Source organism: Polypterus senegalus, chromosome 2, assembly GCF_016835505.1.
Source record: "Polypterus senegalus isolate Bchr_013 chromosome 2, ASM1683550v1, whole genome shotgun sequence".
Classification (NCBI taxonomy): Eukaryota; Metazoa; Chordata; class Cladistia; order Polypteriformes; family Polypteridae; genus Polypterus; species Polypterus senegalus.
The window spans coordinates 74,838,206-74,860,740 of record NC_053155.1 but is presented as its reverse complement, the minus strand read 5'-3'; the positions used below and the strand labels follow the sequence as shown (position 1 = coordinate 74,860,740).

At 40.4% G+C, this 22,535-nt stretch overlaps 1 protein-coding gene across 3 annotated transcripts in view; it reads right to left on the bottom strand.

Moving 5' to 3' along the window:
- mphosph8 (M-phase phosphoprotein 8) overlaps positions 1-22,535 on the bottom strand; it is a 54,027-nt gene that overhangs the window by 2,143 nt on the left and 29,349 nt on the right. For 2 of the 3 annotated variants that reach the window (XM_039743990.1, XM_039743991.1), the window contains exons 8-14: positions 19,786-19,926; positions 14,346-14,432; positions 9,317-9,471; positions 7,916-8,070; positions 6,909-7,039; positions 4,344-4,382; positions 1,184-1,267 (exon numbers count right to left, since the gene is read on the bottom strand). In XM_039743990.1, coding sequence (XP_039599924.1) covers positions 1,184-1,267; positions 4,344-4,382; positions 6,909-7,039; positions 7,916-8,070; positions 9,317-9,471; positions 14,346-14,432; positions 19,786-19,926 — 792 coding nt within the window. The remainder of the gene's footprint in view (positions 1-1,183; positions 1,268-4,343; positions 4,383-6,908; positions 7,040-7,915; positions 8,071-9,316; positions 9,472-14,345; positions 14,433-19,785; positions 19,927-22,535) is intronic. The other variant, XM_039743992.1, reaches the window with a different exon arrangement.

The following is a 22,535-nucleotide window of genomic DNA, read 5'->3' as shown; positions in this document are numbered from 1 at the left end:
AACGAGAAACTCTTCACTGTGTCACTTCTGTTCCTTTTTCATCAATAAGGGAACAGCAATCTTGGCTTGAACAGCCATGATATTGTAGAAGGCTGAAAAAGGTGGGCGGTTTGGGGGGTCTTTGTGGGTTTGGATAATCTGTCCAAAACAACACAGTGAAGGGCTGCCAGTGTTTAAGATGGCAGTTGTCTGTGTCACCACACATGCCGACTATTCAGAAATTCCAACTGGATGATCCTGACAGGGATGGATAAGAGCAAATGTATACAATCCCACAATACAGCAGATGTTTAGATAAGTGCAATGGAAAAGCAGCAGCTGTTCATATTCAAGTGTCAGTTTTTGTTTTTGGTGACACCTTCAACTTCTAATCGAGTAGCGAGTGTCACGTGTAACTAGAAGTCACCCAGAAACCTTAAACGAGTGCCGAGGGTCACCCTTACACTTTCTAGCTGCCAACTTGTCTTCTCTGCAGCCACCAGCCTCGGTAATTCATGACTGATGGCTACCAAAATCACAGCCGTGCTCAAATGTGGAGTAGTGTCTACGCTTTCTCTTTTTTCTTGAACTAGAATGTGGAGGACTTCAGACGCGTGAGCTGCCCAATGTTTTCCCTCTCTTCACCTGCTATGCCTTCCCACTTTGCTGTGTCCATGGGATATTCTGGTCGTTTTTCTGCAAGGTCACTCACTACTGATTGGTTACTTGGTACAACTCAGAAAATTTGGGCAGCAGTCTTCTTCAAATCGTCCCACTCAGATTTGCCCCTTCAAGAGGTGGTGTCCCCGTGGAATTTCCCTGACTTGGAAACTCCTGTTTCTCGTGTGTCCAGCAGCATGTGAACGCGGCCGCACTGCCAGCATGAGAGCTCTTCAGTGTAACACACAACACGCTGGCCTAAAAGTGGTCTTTCCAAATATGTACGTGTTTGAGCTCAGCAAGAAGCGAGTTGCTGTAAAACACAGTGGGAATGAGACTGGGATGGACGTGCAAGGTAAGAGGCCATCAACTTCAGCTTCTGGATTTGGTTTACCATTAGGAAAAAAAAAAAACAAAATCAAGAAATGCACAGATGAGGACCACCAAGAGTTCATTCAGTTATGTTCTTTATCTATGTGGTGGGCCTCAATCCACTAAACAAGCTGCAGAATACAGTAAATCACACAAGACTGCAGATACATACCTTTGCCGTCGGGGCTTCTGCAAATCTGATATACAACTTATTAAGACCCTGTACAGGACTGAACGAATAAATGAAATGGCTATCCTGAAAAACAACGTAAAACATCATTAGCTTCAGGTCACTTTGAACACAGCAGATTAGCACATGCAAGGCAGCATTTCAGTGCCGTCTGTACACAACACCACCAGCGGTAGAACATCAAGAGGCTCAGCTCCTTTGCAGGTTTGCTTTTCGAGTTGTATTTAGTGTTCGAATGAGGCTACACGTCTACTGTTGATACGCACACACTGTCTGTCCATTCGCTCGCTCGCTCCCTCCCTCCGTCTCGCTGCCTGTCTTTGTGCATTCTGGGATTGCGGAGTGAATTCACCGGTTCATACTGCAGCGATTAGCTAATGTTTGAATTTTTTTTAGCATTGGTTTTAACTCTTCAGTTAATACATTGAAACGATTTATTTTACCCACGTGAATGTACTAAAGAGGGCAGTAGTCCGTGATAACCGCACCACTCTTTAGAAGTCGTCCGCTAGAATCCCTCCTTCTGACACAAAGGCGCAGCTTATCTCGAGCATGTGCAGCGGCGCGGGGGGCAGCTTTGGTGTAAAGCACTGGGGTCAGACTGAGATGTGCCACGCGGGGAGCGACAGCATGCCTCGGTCACCTCACTAAAGGGGCCCACTGTGGAGGATACTGTGCGTACTTCACAAGATGATTTCTTTTCAGCGTACAGTGCTTAAAACATGGAGATCATTCCATGGCACAAGTGAATGTGCATTAGGGCTGAGTGATGTCCAACGGTTCATTTCAAACAGCGACAGCGTTTGATGCCATCACACGGGGTGCCTTGTGGTTGGAGATCAGCTGCTCCAACTAGCTGTGTACGGCACTGGGTGGCGCAGGAATTGTGTGCGGCGTCTTAGCTCAGGACACGGGAGTTAGTCGCGTCGTCTCACAGACTGCTGAACCTCGGCACATGTAGCGGCATACGGCCACGTTATCAGCAGGACTCAAAGGTGATGGAACCAGCTATAAAATCACACCACCATATTGGCAAAGAACTCCAAAATGAGATCTGCCTCATCACATGGATTTGAAGGCATTTCGAATCAACAGGAAGCTGGAACGGAGATACTTCTGGCTAACAGCGGCTAATTACTTTTACTCACTCAGACATGGTGTCCTCAGTTCTCCTTCTACTATCTTCTGAACACGTTATAGAAAAGAAAAGAGCCAACTTTGTTGTTTTGTTGTGGCTTGGCTAGACCGCATATTTAGCCTTCCTTTTCTTATAAGGGGCACAAACGATGCGCCACACAAAGCGCATAAAGTCGTCAGCGGACTGGTACTGTTAATTTGCAAAATGCGACGTGCATGCCGGTGGACAAAGGTACTGCTTCAGTAAATAGCGTAATCAGTTTATTTCAGATTTATTATCTTGAGTGCACTCAGCACAATTATACTTCTACTTGCCTGTAAGCAGTGGTTGAAGTGGGGCCTCCCAGTCATCATTAGTTTCACACAGTGGGCCCCATTGAGGTCACTCTGCACGTATATATCTATATCTATATCTATAAGAGCGGGTCCAGTAGAAGCATCGTACGGCTCACATGATCAAAGAGGTGCCACCATGCCAGCACCAGAATCTCTCTGCTTAGGTTATGTAAATCGTAACACCACGGGGACAGGCGGACCAGCCCAGAATAAGCAGGATAGGAAAACAATTTGGCGAGTGAAGAATGAAGAATATTGAAACATCACTAACTGGAGATGAGGTCACCCACAGTATGACCTGAGAGTCAGTCAAGCAAATGAGCAGCTCAAGAATCCTCTTTAAAATGGCAAACCAGGCCAAGTCTGAAAAGGACACAGCGAGCGAGCGATTACTTCAAGGACAGTAAGCTACCTCAAAGAGTGCTGTAAAGACAAAGACACCATGAGCACTCCCAGCAGCACACACCCGGGCTCTTCCCATTCCAACATGGCGAGGGACACACTGATCAGAGAGGCTTGTAGTTTGGAGTGAAAAAACAAAATGTATCGACATCAACGACGTGCCCAACTGCAGCATGGACAGCATCATCGACCATCTGCTCAGCTCTAATGTGCATCCTGCAAACTTCAATGCTGTATGGAATACGTTTAAGAAATCCATAGTTCAGTGTACACTGCTTTTGATTTAAACGCTCCATAAGATTACAGATCAAAATATTATGTTCAAATCTGACTGAAGCCTCCACTTTGACAGATTCTGTTGCATGGTGAAATTATATACACACACGGGTCAAATCGTGTTAGAATGAACTCGGTTTTAACTAAACTCTCGTGTTAATGATTTTTTTTCTGGCCAATTTCATATACAGCGAATTAAAAAAGCAGTGGCATTTATGTAACTCGAGAGACAATCGTTTTGGAAAGTCTGCGTGACGTACATGAGGGCCATGAGCTCTCGATACCGAGGAGAACTCCTGACTTGCGGACCCCAACTCTCCACTTCTAATAATACGGACCACTGTGCACTACGGACATTAAAGGGAACAAAGCCTAAACGGCAGCAATTTACTTTACAGAAGAAATTGGAACTTCTTGCTGCTATTGATGCTGGCAAAAATTAAAAAATAAATAAAAAATAAAAGATGTCGCTATCGAGTTTCACATTCCAGTCAGCTTTGTCAACTGACACATACGTATAACAAAATCGCCAAAATAACAGTTTATTTAATCCTGACCACTTTGTTCTAACAGAATTTGACCTGAATCACCATTATTCCTACAAACTGCCTGTTTGAATTTAACACAATAGCGTTTCCCCTAAAATGGAGCTGTGCAAGGACCCTCAATAAAGGAAAAGTCAGGCATTAGAAAAGCTGGAATTGATCTCAGATACAAACTGCATGTAGCATGTCGAGTATAGACATATAAAAAGTAAACAGACATAAAGTATTAGAAATATCCTAACCAGGCAATTGTCCCCTGGTGCTGCTGTTTATAGGCCAAAACACTTGAAACTGACCTTGATAACGAGCTCTGCGCTATAATGGCTTCCTTGTCAGCATGACACTCTGTATACTCCGTGTGGACAATACAAATACTCCTAGTCATAACACAGTGACAGTACTGTAGGGCACCATGAAATCCAGTGACGACTATCAAATGACCTTACCTTCAAAAAGAGGATATTCTTGTACTTGCCCACCTGTCCCTGGTAAAATAATATTAAAGTATATTACTTGAATAGCACTTTATCAATTTTAGAGCATATCCTATACGATGTTGCTTCCCATAAAATATACTATCAGCATTTTTCCATATTAGTATTGAGAATGGGCACTTGAAACAGTTTAGTATTCGGTTACCCATAAGTACCCTTAATTCAGGCTGGTTTCAACAATTACATAGCAGTGGGAGGCTTGTGCGTTTGCAGGTAAAATTACAGTCAGGTCCTTGGTTTTTATTGAAACATGGACCAAAATGCCAGTGACTGTGGATCTACAGGAAAGACTCCTGCAGCAATTAGGAATCATAGCTTTGGAGAGTCAAATACTATTTATGTAACTTAAGGACGGGTAATCGAAGGCTTATCTGGGTACATGTGCCCATCCCTAGTCAAGAGTTTGATGCACAGTGCTTAAGATTGCTCAATCCTAAAAGGAACGTTTAATGCAATGAAGATGAACTCAATGCATCTGATGTAACAACTGGGGCAAAATCCAACTTTTTAATGGATTCAATAAAAGCCCACAACACATCACAGGTCGATATCATATATCACGATAAATGATTTAGATACCTTGGGAAAATGGTCAGCTGTCCAGTGAAGCATCAGTTAACACTGAGATCTTCTAGAGCTTTTGGAATTCAAGGACTAGTTTAATGAACTGTAAGTCTTGATTCAAACAAGAATTACATTTGGGTGTTTTTTGTCCACCAAAACTACATACCGTTACAGTGGAGGAAATAATTATTTGACCCCTCACTGATTTTGTAAGTTTGTCCAATGACAAAGAAATGAAAAGTCTCAGAACAGTATCATTTCAATGGTAGGTTTATTTCAACAGTGGCAGATTGCACATCAAAAGGAAAATCGAAAAAATAACTTTAAATAAAAGATAGAAATTGATTTGCATTTCATTGAGGGAAATAAGTTTTTGAACCCTCTAACAAAAAAAGACTTGATACTTAGTGGAAAAACCCTTGTTTGCAAGCACAGAGGTCAAACGTTTCTTGTAATTGATGACCAAGTTTGCGCACATTTTAGGAGGAATGTTGGTCCACTCCTCTTTGCAGATCATCTCTAAATCCCTAAGGTTTCGAGGCTGTCTCTGTGCTACTCTGAGCTTGAGCTCCCTCCATAGGTTTTCTATTGGATTAAGGTCCGGAGACTGACTAGGCCACTCCATGACCTTAATGTGCTTCTTCTTGAGCCACTCCTTTGTTGCCTTTGCTGTATGTTTTGGGTCATTGTCGTGCTGGAACACCCATCCACGACCCATTTTCAGTTTCCTGGCAGAGGGAAGGAGATTGTCGCTCAGGATTTCACGATACATGGCTCCGTCCATTTTCCGTTAATGCGATTAAGTTGTCCTGTGCCCTTAGCAGAAAAACACCCCAAAGCAAAATGTTTCCACCCTCATGCTTGACGGTGGGGACGGTGTTTTGGGGGTCATAGGCAGCATTTTTCTTCCTCCAAACACAGCGAGTTGAGTTAATGCCAAAGAGCTCTATTTTGGTCTCATCAGACCACAGCACCTTCTCCCAGTTACTCTCTGAATCATTCAGGTGTTCATTGGCAAACTTCAGACGGGCCTGCACATGTGCCTTCTTGAGCAGGGGGACCTTGTGAGCCCTGCAGGATTTTAATCCATTGCGGTGTAATGTCTTTCCAATGGTTTTCTTGGTGACTGTGGTCCCTGCTAATTTGAGGTCATTAACTAACTCCTCCCGTGTAGTTCTAGGATTCTTTTTCACCTTTCTCAGAACCATTGACACCCCACGAGGTGAGATCTTGCGTGGAGCCCCAGAGCGAGGTCGATTGATGGTCATTTTGTGCTCCTTCCATTTTCGAACAATCGCACCAACAGTTGTCACCTTCTCTCCCAGCTTCTTGCTAATGGTTTTGTAGCCCATTCCAGCCTTGTGCAGGTCTACAATTTTGTCTCTGACATCCTTGGACAGCTCTTTGGTCTTTCCCATGTTGTAGAGTGTGGAGTCTGCTTGATTGATTGATTCTGTGGACAGGTGTCTTTTATACAGGTGACTAGTTAAGACAGGTGTCCTTAATGAGGGTGACTAATTGAGTAGAAGTGTCTAACCACTCTGTGGGAGCCAGAACTCTTAATGGTTGGTAGGGGTTCAAAAACTTATTTCCCTCAATGAAATGCAAATCAATTTCTATCTTTTATTTAAAGTTATTTTTTCGATTTTCCTTTTGATGTGCAATCTGCCACTGTTGAAATAAACCTACCATTGAAATGATACTGTTCTGAGACTTTTCATTTCTTTGTCATTGGACAAACTTACAAAATCAGTGAGGGGTCAAATAATTATTTCCTCCACTGTATATATTAGAGTGTTAGATGATTTCTCTCACAGAAACCATTATATTGCAGCAGTGACATTTACATTATGCCTGTAAAAGAATGTTTCAGGTATAAACAGCAGCAGAATGATTTTAAAATAGCCAAGAAGAATACTGAGAAGTTATATTTCTGAAGAGAAATGAACTTACCAAAAAGACCGGGAGTTGGAATTTGTCATTAAGAATCACAGCCTGCACACTGCAGGGTCCACAAAGCCGAGCTGCTATTTCAGTGCCATTGAAAAAATTGGCATGTAGAATGAAGAGAAGAGTCCCGGAACCTGTAATTGGGAATGAAATGAACAAAGAAAACGAAAAAAAAAGTCATTTCAGTCCTGAATGAAGGGAATACTGGAAAGAAAAGGAGCCCGGACTTCAGAGAGCGTCGGTTTTTATGAGCACGCTTCTCTTAACTTCACCCATTTGTTGTCTGGTACAAATCTTGTACTCGATATTTAACCCACTTCCTGTTGTCCAAATGACTTGAAATTTTGCACACTTACTCCCTTCTGATGGCATTACATGAATCAATAATCACTTTCACTAATCGATCAATTAATCCATGTTAATTTCATTTCTAATTTTTCTTATGAAGAATAGTTCAAGATTTCACCAATAGATGGCGCTAGTAACGGATAGAAATATTAAAGGAAGTGTTAAAATATTGATTACAAAATTAAACTAAAACAAGACAAAACTGTTGAAAATTATATATAATATTTAAAAAGATCACTTAAGTTAAAAAGTGTACTAAAAAGTAAAAAAAGTACATAACAATAAATTTTATTTATAAGACAATTTACATTAACAGTAAATCTCAAAGTGCTACATAAAAAGTTTAAACAAAGGCAAAGCAAGATAAAAACAGATAAAACAACAATTATAGCATTTTTGTTAATATACTTTCCTTTTCTAGAACATCTTTTGCTATAAATTTGTCAATTAGGTAGGAATTCAATGTCAAATGATAAAAAACTCTAATGTCTCCCACAAGTTACTGATCCCACAGACACTTGCTTTGTTTTTTTATACTCTACTGATCCCGAATTATCTGATAAAGGAAAACAAAATCATCATTTGCAGAAATTTACATGCGTCTAATAAAACTGCGGCTCAAAATGGAGACTGATTATTTCAATTCAATATTTCGTCAATACCTTCTGTTACTGAGTGTGCTGGTTTGTGGTTGAATTCTAATGAAAAGTCTTGTCCTTCACAAAGTCTGTGACAGGCTACTGGGAAACAAGGCTCAATGATAGTCAATCGGGACTCAAAATAGTCTCTAAATGCTTCTTCTGCAACACTGACTAGCCTAGAACAAAGAAATACAAGTTAAAAAAACAGAACAGAACAAAATGGACAGACATGGTATGTTAACCAAGCACTGACAGTAAAGATTTTTATTTATATTTAAGTGCTACTGCTCCTCTTTAAACCCTGGTAGGTTCAACATCTATGAAGACCAAGCTGGGCTTCATATACACTCTATGGTCACTTTATATGGTAACAACAAACAGCCAATCGTGTGGCTACCACTAAATATTCGTAGTGTGCAGATATGCAAAGTTTTGAACACCAAACCTAAACAGAAGACTGGGAAAACATTGCCTGCTCTGACAAACCTAGATTTTTTTCTCTCAAACAAATAACAGTGTCAGAACTTGATATAAAAAACATGAATACTATGATCTTGTAATAGCAGCGTGTGATCTTTTGGAGACTGCTTTCGTAACCTACTTTAAGCCTCCAAATACTAACAGAGCACCATTCGAATGTCACAGTCTAAGGAACACTGTTGGCAACCATGTGCACCCCATCATATTCACGGTGGACCCTTTTACAAATGGATACTTCCTTGAGGATAAAGTACCAATGTTACAAAACATGCAACATCTCAGACTGGCTGCAGGAACATCACAGCAACTTCAATCTAATCCAGTGCTCTGTAGCAGTGCATTCTGGGTAAGACAAAGATTTACTCTCTCAACATATGGTCAATGATATATAGGAACTACGTGATGCTGTTGAGGGAGCACAGGTAAATCCCTATGGAGGGCTTCCTTAATGTTCCTGAATTCAAATCTCCCTGAATTCAGGCGGTTTTGAAGGTAAAAACGAGTCCTACCTGGCAGTAAACCAGAGTGTCGAATAATGTGGCCATCAACAGTGCATCCTTATTTAAACAAGACATGCCCTACTGGAATTAGACCTGAGCTTTTGGAATTAAACACACAATTCTATTGTTGCGTTTTTCTGAACATACGTCTGCAGTCATTCTTTACAACATTCGTGGAAAGGTCAGTTCCTCAAAGCTGCCACAAAGTAACTTTGAATATTATTAAAGTAAGATGATAAAACATTCATGCATGCCTACAAGGTCTACAGACATCTTATTTCACTAATACTGTGGTTGTTTCTCAAGTAACAAGCATACATTTTTGTTCTTTTGTTAATTTCAAAGATAAGAAATTAATAAATTTTAAACATTTCTTTACAGAGACCTTTGATGAAACAGTAATTTCGGTAATTTTGGTTTGTAAAATATTTGAAACACTTACGCATCCATATGAGATTTGACCAAGTCATATACTAGGACATTATTGCTAAGTTTTGCAAAATGCAGTGCATTGTTCTGATGTTTAGACAGCATATTACTGTCAGCTCCATACTCCAGCAGAAGCTTCACTATGTCTATATTTCCTCTTTTACAGGCCTGCAGGAAAAGGTACAAATGATGGAAAGAAAAAAAAAATGAATAACTATAGTACAGTACATTCTTGTTCTCAATGTTTTATAAGGGTTTGTGGGATCAGTTCACAGATCCAGTCAGAAAATCATTTAGAACCACCTAGAAAACCAGCAAACATTAACTGATAAAAATGCAGTCAACATTAAGCTGAAAACAAATAAAAATATCAGCTGGATTCAAGCAAATGTGTTAAATTGTGAAAAAGAAATTACATTTATATTTAACTTTAAATTCCAACAGATCACAAAGTTTATGTTAACAATCTGGTAATAAACTGGATTTAGTAATAATTCACAAGAAACAAAGCCATGCAAATAAAGAGACATCTGTAATCCATTAACTGTTAAATTCTTTGCGCATTTGTTAAAATATAATTTTTTTTATTAATGTTGTGCAGTTTTGTTATGAATTACCTATCATTTTTATTACTTCCTATTAATTGTTATTTTAGAGAAAAGTGATTATTTCACATTGTAAATTTATTTATAGTCTGTGTAATTCGGGTTGGAAAGTGGGCTTGAAATTGCATGCCTGGAGGCTGCCCATGTGGAGAATAGGCTCTGGCTCTCCACAACCATATATTACATTAAGCAAGTCTGACAGATACGAAACTATCCTACTGTCTAGCATTTTTTAATTTTTGCTGCGCGACTGTTCACAAGAATTATTTAACTGTGATCTATACTAATAAAAGGCAAAGCCCTCACTGACTCACTCACTGACTGACTCACTGACTCATCAGTAATTCTCCGAGTTCCCGTGTGGGTAGAAGGCTGAAATTTGGCAGGCTCATTCCTTACAGCTTACTTACAAAAATTGGGCAGGTTTCATTTAAAAATTCTACGCGTAAGGGTCATAACTGGAAGCTATTTTTCTCCATTTACTGTAATGGAGTTAAGCTCGAAAGCCGTGGGGGCAGAGTTTCGTGTGACATCATCACGCCTCCCACGTAATCACGCAGTACGTAGAAAACCAGGAAGAGCTCCAAAAACCGCTGAAGAAAACATACATTATATAATTAGGAAGGCAGCGAAACAATGAGAAGCAAGCGAGTGACATATACAGTACAACCATATTCATGAGTGCTGCTACTTCGGAAACAAAGCAAGGTGTAAACCTAAAGTTTAATTAAGCTCATAGACAGGCTACCGCTGGCGTTTGTCATGCCCACGGGTAATGCGGGATACAAGTTTAATGAGAGGACGCAGGATATAAACGAGAGTTTTGATCACTTTGTAACTAAGTTAAAATTGAAGGTAAAGGGCTGTGCTTATGCAAATTCCGAGAGACTGTGTTTGTGGGGATTGACAGTTAAGGCAGGTGGGGAGTCACGTCATCATCTCCTCTCCCATTCACCTCATTTCGCTCTGAGCTGAGCTCCGCAGCTAACGTACGCAGTGTTACAGAAGCGCCTTTGTGACGCTGCCACCAAATACTCACAGAAAAATCCACAAGTTAATACACACGCTGTCTCTACAGTTTCTCCACACTGAATCCTCCAGGCACTACTTACAAAAGGTTACATTGACAATCGTGTTACGTTATTTTTAAAATGTTTCCTTTTCTTAGCACAAGCACAGCCTAGAAGCTTCAATGCATGTGCTCCATAACACGTTAAAAAAATCATGTATTTAATCACACTTTGCATTCCAAGCAAAGGGGAACTTCTCTCAATGCATGATTTCCTGGTACACCGATTACATTGATCAGCGCTTCCCGATTCATTTTAACCTCGCACCCCCTTGGTTTGAGAAGAAGTATGAAAAAATATGAGGTTAACACAGAAAAACAGATCACCAATTGAAGCTTTATGAATAATCGATTCGCCATCAATAATTGTTTTGGTAAAGCCATACTCAGTGTAATCCTCCTTCCATTTTATAATTTTTCCGCCACTAGCCATGATTAAATGAACGGTAAAAAGTAAGAGCGAAGCGAGGGGGACTTATTCAGGCAGGCAGGCGACAGCTCAATAGCTCGAATTTGGATACAAGTAGGTTCTATTTAGTCACCAGAAATATCTTTGGTAGGAATGGAAGTTGAATTTAGTCTTTAAATTTCTATGGTGAAGAAAAATGTATGCAATGATGACTACATTTAACTATAGAAAGTCAAAACTTGATTATATAAAGTCACTGTCGGATTAAATAAAGTCAAAACTTGAATATATAAAGTCAGTGTCGGTATATATAAAGTCAATACTTGTTTCTGAATATATAAAGTCAAAACCTGAGTATATAAAGACGGCGTTGGAATATTTCGGAATATATAAAGTAAGCGCTGGAATATATAAAGTCAAAACTTAAATATATAAAGTCAGCGTCAGAATATATAAAGTTCAGCGCTGGAATCTATAAAGTCAAATCTTGAATATATAAAGTCAGCGTTGGAATACAGGCTATAAAGTAAGCGCTACAATATATAAAGTCAAAATTTCAATATATAAAGTCAGCGTCGGAATATATAAAGTCAGCTCTGGAATATCCATCCATTTCCCAACACGTTGAATCCGACCACAGGGTCACGGGGGTCTGCTGGAACCAATCCCAGCCAACACTGGGCGCAAAGCAGGAACCAATCCTGGGCAGGGCACATGCATCATTTTCAAAACATTAACCGAACAGCGTTTTTTAATTTATTTTTCTGAATACGTTTTTGTTCACTTAGTTCAGTTCAGAGTCGTTTCAATCAATATATTTTGACTTTATATATTCAGGAATGAGTTTATATACTTCGATTTTGACTTTATATATTCCAGCGCTGACTTTATATATTCAAGTTTTGACTTTATATATATTCCGACCGTGACTTTATATATTCAAGTTTTGACTTTATATATTCGGGAATGACTTTATATATTCTGACGCCAACTTATATATATACATATATATATAACACTCATATCAAAGACAAAACAATTATATTACGTTATTATTAAAATTTTTCCTTTTCTTTTTCATAACTTCTTTAACACACTACTTCTCCGTTGCGAAGCGCGGGTATTCTGCTAATCTATACTAATAAAAGGCAAAGCCCTCACTGACTGACTGACTGACTGACTCACCACTAATTCTCCAACTTCCCGTGTAGGTAGAAGGCTGAAATTTGGCAGGCTCATTCCTTACAGCTTACTTAAAAAAGTTAGGCAGGTTTCATTTCGAAATTCTACACGCAACGGTCATAACTGGAACCTACTTATGTACACATACTGTATATGGCCTTAGCCTGCAGCTCAGTCGCCATGTGAGGCAGAATTGCGTCCACCTTACCAACGACTCCCACGTAATTGAGTTCCTGCCCATATAAGTCTGTCCATCAGCGGCAATCCAGTAGAAACACTCTGCCGCTAAATATTCGCGGGTGAAGGACTGTGCTTATACAAACGAAGATGAGATGGTCAGGGTAGTGTTTGGCACAAACTCAGCGAAAGTGTGAGAGAAACTTAAGTGCCGGGTCTTAGCTAACATAAAATAAAGCCGTGGACATCGCACAAGATAGCACAAGCACAGCTCAGAAACCTTCTATGCATGTACTCTGAGTAGCTCACGTGAACTGACTATGAACGCAGTACGCAGAGAACAAGGAAGAGCTCTGAACAAAAAACGCATTACACAATTGAGAAGGCAGCAAAAGAATATGAAGCGAGTGACGCATACAAGCATATTCATAAGTGCAGCTACTGCAGAAACAAAGCACGGTGTAAACCGTAAGTTTATAGACACACTGCCGATGGCGTTTGTCATGCCTAAGACGAATGCGATATTTGCGAGATACAAGTTTACTGAGAGGACGCAGGATATAAACAACACTTTTGATCACTTTGTAACCGAGTTAAAATTGCTGGTGAAGGACTGTGCTTATGCAAACGAAGATGAAATGGTCAGAGATAGAATAGTGTTTGGCGCAAACTCAGCAAAAGTGCAACAGAAACTTTTAAGTGCCGGGTCTGAGCTAACGTTAAATAATTGCTGGTGAAGGACTGTGTTTATGCAAACAAATAGAAAGCAAATGTTACATTATTTTTAAAATGTTTCCTTTTCTTTTTCATAACTTCTTTAACACACTTCTTCTCCGCTGCAAAGCGCGGGTATTTTGCTAGTTCATAAAATTACACTAGCAGCAATTTAGGCAATGTCCATGGAGCATAACCCCTTATATTAAAATAATAGTAACTGGGAGAAAGAAAGAAAAAAAAAAAAAAAAACATCCATAAAGGGTAAAACATTAGAGAAAGTTCTTTAATTTTAAAAACAAAAACAAAAAAAAAAACTGCAGGTAGTATGTAAAGTACTAGAAACTTTCAGACCTACAGTCCTTGAAGAACTACCTCTCACCAAACACAGCACCCATGGTGACTGCTTCATTGTTGTTCAGTAGTAGCAGATGTTGCTACAACTTTTTCTGACTTGCACCCACAATGCTTGTGTTGTGTCGTTGACATCTTGCTTGACATGTGCACTTTTTTTTTTGCAGTTGGAGTGTACAACTTTCAGTTATCAGTCCGCCTGTGCTTGACTGCGAGCGCCACATGCACATGCAGCAGCTTTTGTGGTGCAAGCGATCATTTGGTCTCTGCAATTTACTTTACTAATGCTTGCCATTTCTGTGCCCATGCAGCCTCTGGCTGTCTGTGAGCTACAGCGTACCACCACACCTCTACTTGCTGTGAGAAGAACCCAAAGCTGAACTTTGTTGCCAAGCATGACCAATTCATGGGTTATATTTTGAATGTCATAGCAAAAGCTCTTGGGTGAGAGTAAGATTAAGCTGCAAAGTTTTTGAGCGACAGACAGACATCAATATATTGGAAGAGATACATATTACTCTTAACTCCTTACCTTCATTAAAGCTGTTTCACCATTAAGCTGTTGTAGGTTGACATGAGCTCCAGCTTCCAGAAGAATTGCAACAGTAGTCAAAAAATTCTAAAACAATAACACAAATGAAATTTTATGTGCAGAGACCAAAATTTTAAGAGTAATTATTTAACACACACTACTGGTAAAGCTGACAAAAAAAAAAGTGATCAGCTAGTTGCGTGAATCCTGTTAACCTCCATTACACCGTCAGCCAAACTATTAGTCTTTTGGTGCCACTAATTGAACACAATGTTCTTAGTATAGCATGAGAAAAAAATGCACTTTTACAAATTCTTATTAGTTTAAACTCTGACTGCTGGGCACTAATTTATCTGAAAAAAACAAGGAATGCAAAAATGTTTTAGTTATGTGAACAAGAAGCAGCCCCTGTTACCTATAATTACTCAAATCTATAATTAGCCATCCAACACTGCTTTTGCCTGAATGAAAATACAAAACTGACAGACTATTGTAAATCACTAACTTACAGTATATTTGTTTATTAACAGAGGTGGCTGGCGACAGCTGTGACTGACACAATAAATACTGGTGGCATTCATCGACTTATGACCATGTCCAGTTCCGATATATGTATTCAATTAGTCCCTTAAGTCATATTGTTTTATATCCTTTTTTTATCATCATTCCTAGCACATTGTGTAGATTTTCTATTATTCTAGATTTTTTTTTTTGTATTTTGTTGCACACATGGGTTTCTTTTTGTTATGTTATGTCATCATTGTGAGTCTCTCCCAATGTTCATTGTGCTCACTCTGAAATGAGGAATTGTACTGGCAGAGTTTGAGCACTCATGTGCTTTCTGCTTAAACATTTCAGCCTGTTAATAATAAACTGACAGATAAAGGAGTTCAGTGTGGTTTCATTACCCTTTCGTGGCAGTTTGCATGAAGCAGCACAATGTGAGTCACAACATGGAAGCGTCAGAGTTTAACTGGATTCAAAGCCAGAGTGCAGCAGAACAGTGTGTGGGGTGAACACTGGTTACAATGGGATAACTTAAAAATCAAATACAATCACATTCAGTTTCTTTCCTCCCTCATACTGCTTGATCACCTTCATTTTTGTGTTGAGACCAATTGCCTTTTTTCCTGTAACTGTAAGACAAATGTAACTGAACGTAGTAGAAACCGCTGCTGGTAATAAACCGAGATCGAGACGAATGAGTCATAGCATACAGAGCTGGCGAGGTGTAAACTGTTTGCCTGTGAGACGTGGTAGCAGTCATAAACTCGAATGGTCGTAAGACGCATAGGTCTAAGTCGACGACTACCTGTAATTAAAATATCCATTAGATCAAAGCACTGAACAATTCAAGTGTATCACTATCTCCAAAATAACTAGAAACTTGCAAAAATTTTCATCACCGTGCACTTTTGAAGTGGTCTGATGAGCCAAACACTAGTGTGGTGTTAAACGAGTATTTGACCCCATCCTGATATTCTCTATTTTTGTATATTTGCTACAAAGAATGGCTTCAGGCCAGTAGAAAAATATAATAAATTTAGTTAGGGACCCAGAGTATGTATAAATTGATAGATAACTTTATTAGATATGAAATATGTTAAGTAACACCTGTTTTGGCCTATAGAGAAGATAACTGCACCCTTAGTAACTACCTCAAGCAGCAGGTCTGACCACAGCCAATCCAACTGAATTTAAACCTCACTATATATTGATGCTTACCATGATAATGAAGTAGTCACCACACAGTTCCTAGAAGGACACTCAACCAAAGTAATCTCCAGAAAAGATGAGGAAAAAGAGTTGTTCAAACTTACAAACAGCTTTGTAACCCTTTCCCAATTTTGAAAGATGCTTAGATTATACTAAACCACAGTGATATCCATTATCACAGTGGAGATTCTTTGCAGAAAGGGGACAGCCAGCTAAAATTACCCCAAGGGCACAGCAACAGCTCATAAAGTCAGAGGATGCCAGAACAACATTCAAAGAACTTCACACCTCTTTAAGCTGCAGCAAAGGTCAGGGTTTAGGACATTTTTAATAACAATTAAAAGTAAAAATGGGATCTGTGCTCATCTTGCATTTGTGAAGAAACAGCTGGGTAATCGCCAATAATTTTCCAAGGATATACAAGTCAAAAGTTAAGAGGCATCTGTTTCATCCACAGATTACCAAGTCTAGCATAAAGGAAATACAGTGTTCAACAATAAGAACCTCACACCTACATTAAAACAGGGGTTGGGTAGTGTGATGGTGTGGAGATTCTTTTCTGCCTCGGGACCTAAAAGACTTACCATTATTGAAAGAACCATGAGTTTGCCACTTTACCAGAACATTCATAAGGAGAATGTTAGGTTTCAGCTTCAGGTACTGCACAAATAACCAAACTGGCTATGAAGCAGGACAATAACCAAAAACACAAAAGCAGGTCTACAACTGAATAGCTCAGAAGAATCAAAATTACAGTTCTGAAATAACCAAGTCAAAGTTCAGACTTGAGCCCAATAGAAATGCTGTGGCAGGAACTGAAATTAGCAGTTCACACTCACAAACTTACCCATGTGTCTGCATTAATGCAGTTCTGCAAACAGTAGGTTAACATTCCTCAACAGAAATGTGAAATAATTATATCAAATTATACAAAATGTTTACTTGTGATTGCTGCTGCTAGAGCCAAGTATTATAACAATGGGGAAATGTACTTTTTACCATACAGGTGATAGGATAACTGTTACTTGAAAAAGGAAGTCATTACTTAAAAACTGCTGCTCATCCAGGTCCATTTTCTGTAATACAGTAAACCCCCACGAAGACACGGTTCAGGGTTCACGGACTTAGTCGTTTGCAAATTTTTCCTTAGAACCGAACTATTAATTGTTAGCAGAAACAGCAAGTATCTTTCACAATTTTTTATGATTTTTTTTTCTATGGCAATACTGTGCTGTAGAGAGAACAGGAAGCAACCGCTGAGGGAAACGCGGTTTGGCATGGTGAAAGTAGCCAATCCGACAGCGTTATTCATTTCTCCTTGCTGCTGATTGACTGCTGCCCTGTGATGCGTCTTCGACCGCGGCCTCGTGTTTTCCATTTTTTTATTTTTAAAATGCACAAGATGTCACTGAAACGCCCTGCACCTTCTAAGGCTTCTGGCACTGAGCCTAAGCACCAGAAGAAGTTTAAAACACTCCAGGAGAAGGCTGAACTACTGGATTTGCTCCGGGAACTAAAAAGTTATGCTGCAGTAGCGCGCCACTATGGCATTAATGAAAGCATCGTACGCTACATAAAGATGAACAAGGCAGCGATCCGGAGTACTGTAAGTTTCTGTGATAGTGCCAAAAAGGTAACGACCGTAAGGAATAAAAATATCGTCAGAATGGAATCTGCCTTGGCTTTGTGGATCACCGACTGCAGGAAGAACATCCCCTTGGACGGTAACATCAACCGTGAGAAAGCACGAAAACTGTACCAGAAGTTCACTACAGTAGACAATGTAGAAGGTACCAAAGAACCACAACCAGGTTCATCAACAGCACCGGAGCCTGAACATTTTCAAGCCAGTAAGGGATGGTTTGATCGTTTTCAGAAACGATTTAATATTAAAAGCTTCTCTCTACATGGACAGGCAGCATCTGCTGACAAAGCAGCTGCAGAGAAGTACTCCGAGACATTTACGCACATCATAGAGGAGAAGGGATACAAGCCTCAACAAGTTTTTAAAATGGATGAGACCGACTTGTTCTGGAAGAAGATGCCGTCCAGAACTTGCATTATGAAGGACGAAGTCAAAGCTCCAGGGTTTAAGGTACAGAAGGACAGAGTGACATTTATTATGTGTGGCAATGCTGCTGGTTACAGGATGAAACCTGGCCTCATCTACAAATCCGCAAACCCTAGGGCCCTTAAAAACAAAAATAAAAACCTGCTGCTTGTCTTCTGGATGCACAACCCTAAAGTCTGGATTACCAAAATCCTTGCTTCAAACTGGTTTCACCAGTGCTTCATCTGTCAAGCCAAGGAATACCTCCACGACTTAGGCATGGACTTCAAGGTGTTGCTTATTATGGATAATGCTGGCAGCCACTCTTTGGATTTGTATTACGAGGGAGTTCAGACCGAGTTCCTCCCTGCCAACACCACCTCCCTCATCCAACCTATGGATCAAGGCATAATCTGTGCCTTCAAGGCTCTTTATACCCGGATTTCTCCCCAATACCTTGTGGATGCAATGGACACGGACGAGAATTTTACATTGAAGGGTTACTGGCATAACTTTACAATCACTACGTGCCTGTCAGTCATCCAAGCTGCTCTTAAGGAGATGAAAAAGGAAACCCTCAATGCCTACTGGATGAAGCTGTGGCCAGAGTGTGTCCATGACAACAAGAGCTTATCACCCTAAAAAATTCAGCACGACGTGGTCGACAAGGTCGTGGAACTGGCAAAGGTTTTGACGACATCACTCAAGATGAGCTGAACAACCATATTGATGCCCACTCTGAACCCCTGACGGACAAGAATTTGTTGGAGTGAAAGTCTGCCAGCGAAGAGGAGGAGTAAGAGACAGATCCAGTGCAGGAGGAGGAGGAGGAGGAGCAGGGCCTGACACTGGAATGTCTGTCCCAGATTATTCGAACATCGAAGGAGTTACAAGGGATGATTGAAGCATGGGATCCCTATATGGTTCGGGCTCTCAAAGTTAATAATGGCATCGATGCTGCCATTTTGACATATAAAAAGCTCCTCGCCACCATGAAGAAACAACGACAGCAACTTCCCATCACAATGTTCCTGAAGCCTATAAAGAAACGCCAGCATGAAATCCCACCAGAACAAGACCTGTCTAAAGATACAACAACTCCAGAAGTGCCTGAAGAAGAGGTGCCACCCAAGGAGTTTTAAATCCTCTGCATTGTAATGCACAGCTACTTCATCATCATTCATCGTTGGAGAGTACCCAAACATCAGCATTTTACATTCTAGCACCCCGGGAGACATAGCAGTACAGTACAGTATACAGGTTTACCTTTACATTCTGTTTTTAGGTAATGTAAAAGCTGCTTTGGGGGCATACTGTATTTAGGGTATAAAAATAGGCATTTAAAAGACATTTTTTAACCACATCCAAAAGTTGCAGTTTTTCACAATTCACGGGTGCTCCAGGAACGTAACCCCCGTGAATTGGTGTATTGTGCTTCATTTTGTCTAAAGCTCTGTGGTCATTCATTATGTAAAATATGTAAAAAATAGGATATTAGGAAGTGGTAAATATTTTTCACAGCAATTTACTTTAATACAATCTGTTTAGTATTGAAACATGAATAAAATGCAACTTTCCAATCACAATAAAATGTATCAAAAGTATTTCATTACCAGCAAAACCCATTACAAAAATAAACATTACTAAACATATTGAAATAAACGAAATATGCACCTTTTCTGCTGCATGCATAAGAGCAGTTGTGCCAGCTTTTTGTGTGGCATTGATCTTCACACCTCTCTTAAGCAAAAGTCGGATTATGTCATCTTGCCCTCCTGCAGCTGCCAGCATTAACAATGTCATTCCACTTGAATCCTGTAAGGAAAGATGAGGTTTGAACCAATTTCTTTTCTTTTTTTTTTAATCATTGCCCTTAAAATTAAATATAGAATACGTTATAGTGATGCTTGAATGAGAGAAAAGCTGTCATTTCACTCCCTAGCTCAACTCAGACATTAAAGGAAGTCAAAACATTTAAAATTACTAAATATATGCTAAATGCACCCTATGCACATAAAAGTGAAATCTTTTTACACAAGTAGTTCAGAAGCTGTGAAGAAAATACACTCAAACTTACACTCGCCGGCCATTTTATTAGGTACACCTGTTTAACTGCTTGTTAACTCAAATATCTATTCAGCCAATCACATGGCAAAAACTCAGTGTATTTAGGCGTTTAGACATTGCCAAGATGACCTGCTGAAGTTAAGAATGGGAAAAAGGTAATTTAAGTGACTTTGAAGGTGGCATGGTTGTTGGTGCCAGATGGGCTGCAGTATTTCAGAAACGGCTGATCTACTAAGATTTTCACATATAACCATCTTTAGGGTTTACAGACAATGGTCCAAAAACGGAAAAATATACAGTGAGTGGCAATGCTCTGGGTAAAAATGTCTTGTTGATGCCAGAGGTAAGGGGAGAACAACCAGACTGGTTCAAGTTGATAGAAAGACAACTGTAAGTCAAATAACCACTCATTACAACTGAGGTATGCAGAAGAGCATCTCTGAACGTGCAACACTTCAAACCTTCAAGCAGAAGGGCTACAGCAGCAGAAGACCATAACAGATGACACTCTTGTCAGCTAAGAGCAGGCAACTGAGGCTACAATTTCCACAGGCTCTCCAAAACTGGACAATAGAAGATTGGAAAAACAATGCCTGGTCTAGCGAGTCTCAATTTCTGCTACAACATTCAGATGGTAGGGTCAGAATTTGGCGTCCACAACTTGAAACCATGGTTTCATCTGCTTTGTGTCAATAGTTCAGGCTGGTGGTGGTGGGGGTATAATGGTGTGGGGTATATTTTATTGGCACACTTTGGGCCCCTTAGTATCAATTAAGCATCATTTAAATGCCACAGCCTACACAAGTATTGGTGCTGACCATCCCCTTACGACTGCCATGTACCCATCTACCATGATGGCAGTTTTGAAGCCGAAAGGGGGTCCAACTCGGTACTAGCAAGGTGCACCTAATAAAGTAGCCAGTGAGAACACTTTTAACAGACTTTACCCATTCTTAAAAATAAAAATGCTCTAGATGCTTCCTATTTGATGAAAGTCTTATATAAACAGCCTGTTTTTTTCCATATTTTCAATTGGCTTAATTTCTGGACAATGATTTAACTGTCTAGAATTTTTCTCAACTTGAAAACAGCACTTAAACATGATTTATGATAAAGTCCATCCATTCATCCATCCTCTTCTGCTTATCTGAGATCGTGTCGTGGGGCAGCAGCTTGAGCAGAGAGGCCCAGACTTCCCTCTCCCCGGCCAGTTCTTCCAGGGGAATCCTGAGGCGTTCCCAGGCCAGCCGAGAGACATAGTCGCTCCAGTGTGTCCTGGGTCTTCCCTGGGGCCTCCTCCCAGTTGGACGTGCCCAGAACACCTCACCAGGGAGGCGTCCAGGAGGCATCCTGATCAGATGCCCGAGCCACCTCATCTGACTCCTCTCAATGCGGAGGAGCAGCGGCTCTACTCTGAGCCCCTCCCAGATGACTGAGCTTCTCACCCTGTCTTTAAGGGAAAGCCCAGACACCCTGCAGAGGAAACTCATTTCAGCCGCTTGTATTCGCGATCTCATTCTTTCGGTCACTACCCATAGCTCATGACCATAGGCGAGGGTAGGAGCGTAGATCGACTGGTAAATTGAGAGCTTTGCCTTACGGCTCAGCTCCTTTTACACCACGACAGACCGATGCAGAGCCCACATCACTGCGGATGCCGCACCGATCCACTTGTCGATCTCATGCTCCATTATTCCCTCACTCGTGAACAAGTGGTACCATGTAAAGTGATCTTATCAGTTCTTATCACTTATCAGTTCTCAATTTTTTGTTCATGAAAGTTTATTTTAAAAGTGACACATTGATGTTCCTTAATTATTTAATGACAATGTGTATTTAAGTGGTTTGAAAAATTTCAAGCATGTGTTTGTATATCTATATTTATAATTCACTAAGGCAAGACACCCATGGAAAGCACGCCGGAAGGGGCGTGGATTCACTAAGCCGCCAACAAGTAAGACACCTATGACGCACGCAGGGAGGAGCCACGCCCACCAACTCCAAGACCATTGGATACGACGACAACTCAGAGCCACTCCCACCAACTCGGGCGCGTCGACACAGAAAGAACGGCGTCATTTATATTCGTCTGTCGTAGAGGCCTCATGTATCTCCGAGCCACCTTGACTGTTCATAGAGGCATGTTTCTCGCGGAGGTGAGTCGCCATATGCAGGGCGTAAAACAGTTTGCGAGGGGTATCCTATGGGATCCTTAAAACACAATGAAGTAAGCAGTCTTTAAAAACCGAGTTTTCGGTTACGACGCACGACCGCGTGCACCATAGCAAACTGTTTTACACGCTACATACAGCAATTCGCATCCACAGCAAACATGCGTCTTCTTCACTCACGGACAA